General features: G+C 43.1%; 1 protein-coding gene across 1 annotated transcript; it reads right to left on the bottom strand.

Moving 5' to 3' along the window:
- Nucleotides 1–719: 719 nt before the first annotated feature.
- SMCO3 (single-pass membrane protein with coiled-coil domains 3) lies at nucleotides 720–7,349 on the bottom strand. Its single transcript, XM_084765412.1, has 2 exons — nucleotides 7,222–7,349; nucleotides 720–2,143 (listed from the first exon to the last, which is right to left on the bottom strand). The coding sequence occupies exons 1-2, from the start codon at nucleotides 7,296–7,298 to the stop codon at nucleotides 1,450–1,452; spliced, it is 771 nt and encodes a 256-aa protein (XP_084621538.1). The 5' UTR covers nucleotides 7,299–7,349; the 3' UTR covers nucleotides 720–1,449.
- Between the last annotated feature and the right edge of the window lie 77 nt (nucleotides 7,350–7,426).

Below are 7,426 nucleotides of genomic sequence, written 5' to 3'. Positions count from 1 at the left end.
CAGCAATAGCAAGATATAGTAGTTGAAAACATACAGAGCAGGCAATAAAGTTTGAAGGTGACCCAAATGGCGATATTTTGAAACTAATTTATAAAAGCAGTGATAAAATAGAAAATAATATTTGAGAAAGACATATGGCTAGTTAAAATTTTTCATTTACTTTTAAGAGATTTTTGAGATATATGGAGTATTTTGTTTCAATGAATTTTTTTGTGCTTAAAAATAAAACAACTATAAGAAGGACATTCTCAGCATCGTCACAGTATAATAATTTTCAAAGTAGACTCTTAGAATGGCTCAGTGGGAATTGTTAGATGAAGGATTTTTTTTTTTAAGTGCTTTATCTACAGAAATTAAGTTGCATCAGTAGGCCTCGGTAGCCTCTGGCTCTTTCTGATTTGGGGTGGTAAATAACATGGGTCTACTAATGCTATGTGTGGCAGAGGGAGCTGCCTCTTGCTGATGGTATTGGAAATAAACGCCCCCCCCCAGGCTTTTGATGAATTACTTTACTTTAATCAACAAATTCCTAAAGAACAGTGATATTTTCCCTTCTCCCTTCTCCCCCCCCCCTCCCTTCCTCCCTCCCTCTTCGAGACAGTGTTTCTCTATGTAACCTTGCCTATCCTGGACTTGACTGATAGACCAGTCTGGCCTCAAACTGACAGAGATCTACCTACTTGTGACTGCTCCCTAGCCCCCCCCCCCCCCCCCAGTGCTGGGATTACAGGCATGCACCACTGCTCCCAGGCACTCGAATGTATTTTATGCATGGGTAACTGGGGATTATTTCTTGTTTGTTTAAAAAAAATGTTCCAAAGTAATCCACCATTGAAGTGATGACAGTTGGCCAATATTAATTGCATATAGAAAGAAGTTTTATTATTTCATCTTTTTCCAAATCTATCCAGACACACTTTGTAATTAGTAGAAGCTCACAGATCCATTGCCTCCTTTCATTCTTAAAGAAAGTGTTGTTGTTGTGCAGTATTGCCCAGTTTATAGACAATTGTATTTAATCTAGTGGTGATAATAGCGGAACTATTTCTATTTCACTTGAAGGCCACAGGTGTGCGTCTAGTCAGAAACTATTAAGTTTGTCTCATTAGACCTAAGTGATGTTTGAAACAGGTGATAGGACTGGTCTCTGCATTCTGTGGGAAGGTTTGAGGACACTGACTAGGAACAAGGAAACAGGAGCTTGTACCTGCTGTTCTATGATGCATTTACACCACAGTGGTTTTGACCGTAGAGTAAGAAAACTCCTAGATAGAGCTTTATCCCGTGAGGGCTAGTACAACTGATTTGGGCAGTCCTTGTTGACACAGTCCCAAGCACTGCAAATTGTTTATCTATGTCCGCCTCGGAGGCATATGGAAAAAGGGAAGAAATAAGCATCGCAACGGAGAGGGAAGCATAGAGCGGTCCCAGTGAGAGACACACGACCATTCATCTTAACTGTTGCTTCACGGCACTGGTGACCTCCGTGATGGCGTGGTGGTACTTTTCAGAGGCAGCCTTGAACTCCACCAGATGCTTCTCATAACTTTTGATGGCTGCCTGAAGCTGTGTTCTCTCCACGGCTCCCAAGATGGCGCGGATGATCACATCTATGCCGAGGCTGAGCACGGCAACGCCAATGCTACCAAGGAGAGACGTTCCAATGTGAGCTAGTGCCGTGACCAACTTGTTAATTACGCCAGTTGTGACATTTGAGCCCACGAGTTTAACAGCCACTGCACTGGCTGCAGATGTAGCCTCTCCCAGAATGACAGATATGACCTTTTGGACAATTGCGATCTTCTCTGTCTCCCGTTCCTTAATATCCTGAAGTTTCTTATAAAGGGTGGGCTCCAGTTTGTCCTTCAATGCCTCGTCAACCTTTTGCAGTTCCTTTTGGATTTTTACCACTGCTTGGATAATGATGTCACAGTTTTCTTTGATGGTTCCATCTCTCTCCATTTCGATGAAGGCCAGCCTACACCCCAAGTGGGTATTTAGAACCCCTGTCAGTTTGTTGGTGACCTGGAAGCTGTCAGATAAGCAGTCCAGGAGCTGCTGGTGAAGGCGGTTCACTTCCTGCCGCCGCCTTGGGTTTTCTGGGTAAAGGAAGTCACTCTGAGCCATACTTGAGCTATAGTCTCTGCAAAATTAAACAGAAATCGTTACAGAGTACCCGTACACCTCCAGTTAGGCAGCCATCAAGGGAGCCATAGCTACTCAGTAGGTTTGATTTATTTGCTGGTTTGAGTCAGGCTTTCATGTAGCCCATGGTATGGATGAGTTTCTGATCTTCCAGCCTCTACCACCCGTGAGCTGGGATTATAGGCTTGCACCCTCTGCCTGGGTTTTGCAGTGCTGGGTATCACACCCAGAGCTTCACGGATGCTAGACAGGCATCTGCGTCTTGGAATCCAGACAGGCATCTGCATCACGGAAGCCAGACAAGCATCTGCATCTCGGAGGCTGGACAGATATCTACAGACTGAGCCGACTCCTCAGCCCTTCAGAGGTTAGCCCTTGACTACCATTCCTTATTTCCTCAATCCCTACTCACCACACTAAATCTGTGTCTACCAGATTTATTTCCCAAGTATCTGGAGTTAAATCAACAGTATAAAGATCTCTGGGTTTGCAGCAACACTGATATACAGTTAGTGCTTACGAATCTGAGAATTTAGAATATTCACACCAGGGCTGGCAGGAGGCTTGGTTGGTAACAGTGCTTGCGTTACAAACCTGAAAACCTGAGTTTGGTCCCTGGGACTCTTGCCAGGTGACCTCTGAGCTCTACACACTCACACTTGAACACTCCCCCACACCCACCTCACCCCTCTTTAGTAAATAATTTTAAAAAGGAAATAAACTATTTAATGTCATTTTATACCTCTATGGGTGAATTGTTTTTTTAAAACCTAAGGGCTCTCCTAAAACAATATCCATGTAATATTAGAATCTTTAAAACTATTCCTCATGATGCTGGACATGCATCTGCCTCACGGATGCTAGCTGAGCCAGGCATGGTGGTCTATGCCTGTGATCCCAGCACTCTGGAGGCAGAGGCAGGCAGATCTCTTTGAGTTCAAGGCCAGCCTGCACTGCATGGCAAATCCAGGGTAGCCAAGGCAACCATAGTGAGATTCTGTCTCAAAAAACAAAAATTTCTCAGAATAAGAGTATGCATTCAAGACTGCAGACGGAAATGCCATTTAAGGAGAAGGTGGACACCATATAAGTAGAGGGCAGTTATGATCATGTCTGGTACTCTTATTGTGAAGTGTACACATTAAATGGTTGAATATAGTCTATATTGTATGTGGCCATTGTATTTTTTTTCTTTAATTTGAAAAGAGGGTCTCACTGTAGCCTAGGCTCACATGAACTCACTATGTAGTCCAGTACAGCCCCAAACTCAGAGTGATTCTCCTGCCTCAGCCTCCTGAGTGCTGGGAGCGCCACCATACTCTGTCAGCAGGCATTACTAAGACAGGCTGGAGTGGGTATCAGAAAGAAGGCAATGGGGGCTGGTGGTGGTGGCGCAGGCCTTTAGTTTTAGCACTCGGGAGGCAAAGGCAGGCGGACCTTTGTGAGTTTGAGGCCAGCTAGATCTACAAAGCAAGTTCCACGACAGCTAGGACCACAGAGAAACAACAAAACAAAACAAAAAAGGGGGAGGGGGACGGTAATGACATTCACTTTTTTCTGTTTAAAGAACCAATTATCTTGTGCTCAGTGTATCCAGATACTTTTAAAAGACTGTGATGTTGTTTACCCTAGCACTGACACTACAGTCAGTTAACACCTCTGACCTACTTTTGTTGTTTATAGTTTGTGTTTGGCACAATTTACAGGAGTGCTTTTCTTTGACTCTGTGGACACACAAAGAGAAAACAGTTGGTGATGCCCCACTTTCTTGACATTTCTGATCAGTTAGGAGGTTAAGACATTTATAATCACCATGTCAAATTTTTAAAAATACGTGGTTATAGAAGATTGGTGTTTGACTTGTGCAAATTAATCTTTTAAACAATTCACTTCTTGTTACTATATATTGATACTGCCACCAGGTGGAGACACTGGTCACCCACAAGGTTAACAACATGGAGCCGTTTGAATTGATACCTTTAATTATGTACTTGATGCTAATAACAAGCTCAGTGGTGCATGAAGAGCCTAGAGTTGGTGAGGTGTGGTGCTTCCGTTCTGGCTTTCAGTGGTTTGCTCAAGGAATCTCAATCTGATCACTCCACTCTGTGGAACAGGAGCCTCGCCGTTAGTCAGCTCTTTAAAAATCCTGGATCCTGCCAACGACGCAACACTATGCCCAGGATGTTTTCTTGGCTTATACTTACTCCTACTTTATTACGTTTTTGATAGTTACCTGCCTGGAGACTGTTAAAGATTGTGACATTGCCAGGGGCCTCGGAGGTGAGTTTAACACAGCTGTGATTAACTACTCCTATGAATGGCAGATTCTGGCTTTCACAAAATTTGAAATCACTTAGCCAGTGCTTCCTGTCAGTGAAAAAGTTCTGTTTGGGGAGTTCCTGTTCACTTCCCAGCATCTGTGCTGTCACCTCAGTAAGCAAGGTTCTGAAGATCCCTGCAGCAGCCTGCTGAGGGGTTGCTAGCCAGCAGGGGGAGCTCTTGGCTCCAGGGTTACCCACCTCATCCCAGCCTCTGTTGAAACAATCTGGCTTTTCCTGCTTGGTCTACCTCTGGGCTCTAGAAGATAAACTTTTGTTTGACGTGAGTATTTACTTGCTAACACAGGATTTTGAGTCCAAGAGTAGTCCTGGAGTTCTAGAATTTGAGAGGTAGAGGCAGGAGGATCAGAAATGCAAGGCCAGCTTCAACTACACACCGAATTCAAGGCCAACCTGGGCTACCTGAGACTCTCTCATGAAAAAGAAAGAAAAAAGAAAGGAGGGAAGAAATATAAAAGAAAGGAAAGGATGGTTACTTTCAAAAGTAACCGCTAATTTCATGCTACTATGCAGGTGATTTAGTTTTTCTGGGAAGGAACCACATTAAAAGAGAAAGGATACTGATTGTAACGATTTTTTTTTTTTTTAAATAGCCCTGGCTGGCACGGAATTCTTGATGTAAGCCAGCCTGGCCTTGAATAGAAATCCTCTTGCTTCTGCCTCCCAAGTGCTAGGATTAAAGGCATGTGCTACCAAAGCAGGTCATGTTTGTCATACTTAAAAATGACTATTTGAATTAAAATTTAAAGCTAGCATGACAAGTCATGAGCTTCACTTTGGCTGTTTATGTGCTGCTCTGCCTCTTTTGCTGGTCACCTCTTCAAGTAAAACTTTTAGGGGATTTACGGACAACCAGTGCAGTGTCTGCCAAGAGCTACAGGAACTTAAAGAGAGAAACTAGGATTGAGGGGACCACAGGAAACTTCACCTAGAAAGTGACACATGATTGGTGTTCTGGGAGGTGCTCAAATTATAACGTTAAGAAATTAAAAACAGTAACTGATAAAACATCTGGCATACAACACCGTTACACTAATGTATAAACTTTTAAACAGAGGAAGAAAGACATCTGCAATCCTATTATCTAAGGGGGTTTTTTTTGGTTGTTATTTCTAAAATTTATCTGTGTGCATAAGAATCTCTACAACATTGTAATAACAGCAAAATTGTAGTAATAATGAAATTCTTATTTTAGTTAATTTACATTCCTATATTTCTAATTTTATAAGCACTTTATTAGTTACATGAACTATTCCAAATCTTTATCACAATCAATAAATATCAAATTATGTCACTGTTGTGATGTTTATATGCATCACTTATTTTTCCATTTATCATCTGTATTATTTCCTTGGAGCAAATAGAGAAAAAAAACCATTATAGTAATTGTCTTCACGTGGCAGTAAAATCACACCTGTGGGGGTCAGTTCTCTCCTTCCACCTTGTGATGTCTGCAGAGCGAAGTGAGGGTGTCAGGCTTGGCAGCACACACTTTCACTTACTCACTGAGCCACCTTGCTGTTCATTTTTATTGTCCTTGACACATTCACATTGCATTTCAAAGACTTTTATGTAAATTTTATGCTAGATACTGGCCTCTTTCCAAGATGTAGTGTTGACTTGGGGAACATAGATACGGTTCAGAAAGAGTTGTTCTTTTCGGACTACATACTGAAGGCATTTAAGATGAAAGAAAAAGCCCCTGGGATTTATTTCCCACTAAGCTGAAAGAAATAGTGCAATAATAAGGCGAGCCTTGTTCCAGACCTTTCTAAAGCTGGGTTGAAAGAAAGAAAGAACACAGAAGCTTGCTATGCTGTGCTTTCACTGCGGTGTGGATGTAGGCTTTTTCCATAGTCAGTACATGTTACATTACACACACATGCACACACACACACACACACACACACACACACACATACACACACGCACACGCGCGCGCACACAGGAGGCAGGGCCAAGGTGCCAATGTTGTCACTGCTGTTCTCAGCGTATGCTCTGCTGTCTCTGCTCCTCACTGTCCACTTGTGAGTGGACACAGTTTGAAAATAAGGCTAAAATCCTTGCAGGAGAAACAAGCGGCTGCTGTCCAGTCCTGAGCCTCACTTAATTCAAATCAAAGCCATGGAGGTCCGTTTTTAAGTTAATCGTGATGCGATGAGACATTTTTTCTGCTACAGATTCCTCTGAGAAATATCGTGAGCAGATGGCACTAATAATTCTGAGCAGAAAACTGTAAAGGGTATCTGTTAGCACTTGATGAAAGATTTCCCTTGTGCACTTGAGACAGTTCTGACAAAAACAGTGCTCTTCCCCCTCAGAGGCTGCTCAGAGGCGCATAGTGTATTTGAGTATCATAGACTTGATGGAGTACCAGCAAGTGCTGTGCATGCTAAAGTAAGAGGCCAGGTTCTGAGTCCCTTACGATGTCCACAACACAGAAAGTACTTAACATTATCATCCATACAAGCAACGCCCTTTCACGCCTGCATCACCAGCTTCCTAGGATAATGCCTCTGTTGCTTCTCTCCCTCAGTGACTTAGGCTTACATCATCTGATAAAATCTTTCCATCCCCAGTGTCTTCAAGGAGGGAATCCCCAAAGGATGCCCGAGATCCCCTCAAAACAAAGCTGACACCATCTATGGCTGCTCACAACGGGCATGACTCCTCCGCCCTCAAATCTTGCCATTCAGAGTATCGTGACACTCATAGGAGTTTCCACGTTTCTTACCTTGTTGGAATCCCAAGTGTGTGTCCCCTCGGTTGTTTAGGAGTACTGTTGAAGGGCTCCCTTTCATGTGGGTTCATCTAGAAACTTCTGGTGGAATGTGATGACCTACAGGCTTTGCTGGTCTCCCCTGGGTCCCTCTGCCTGTCTGGTTTATAGCCACTTCTGCCTGGCTTAGTTTTCAGAGTACTTCAGTTTCCTATAATAC

The sequence above is a fragment of the Acomys minous genome (assembly GCF_964271855.1).
Source record: "Acomys minous genome assembly, chromosome: 17".
NCBI lineage: Eukaryota > Metazoa > Chordata > Mammalia > Rodentia > Muridae > Acomys > Acomys minous.
The sequence above is the reverse complement of the archived record's forward strand: the minus strand, read 5'-3'. Positions and strand labels throughout refer to the sequence as shown.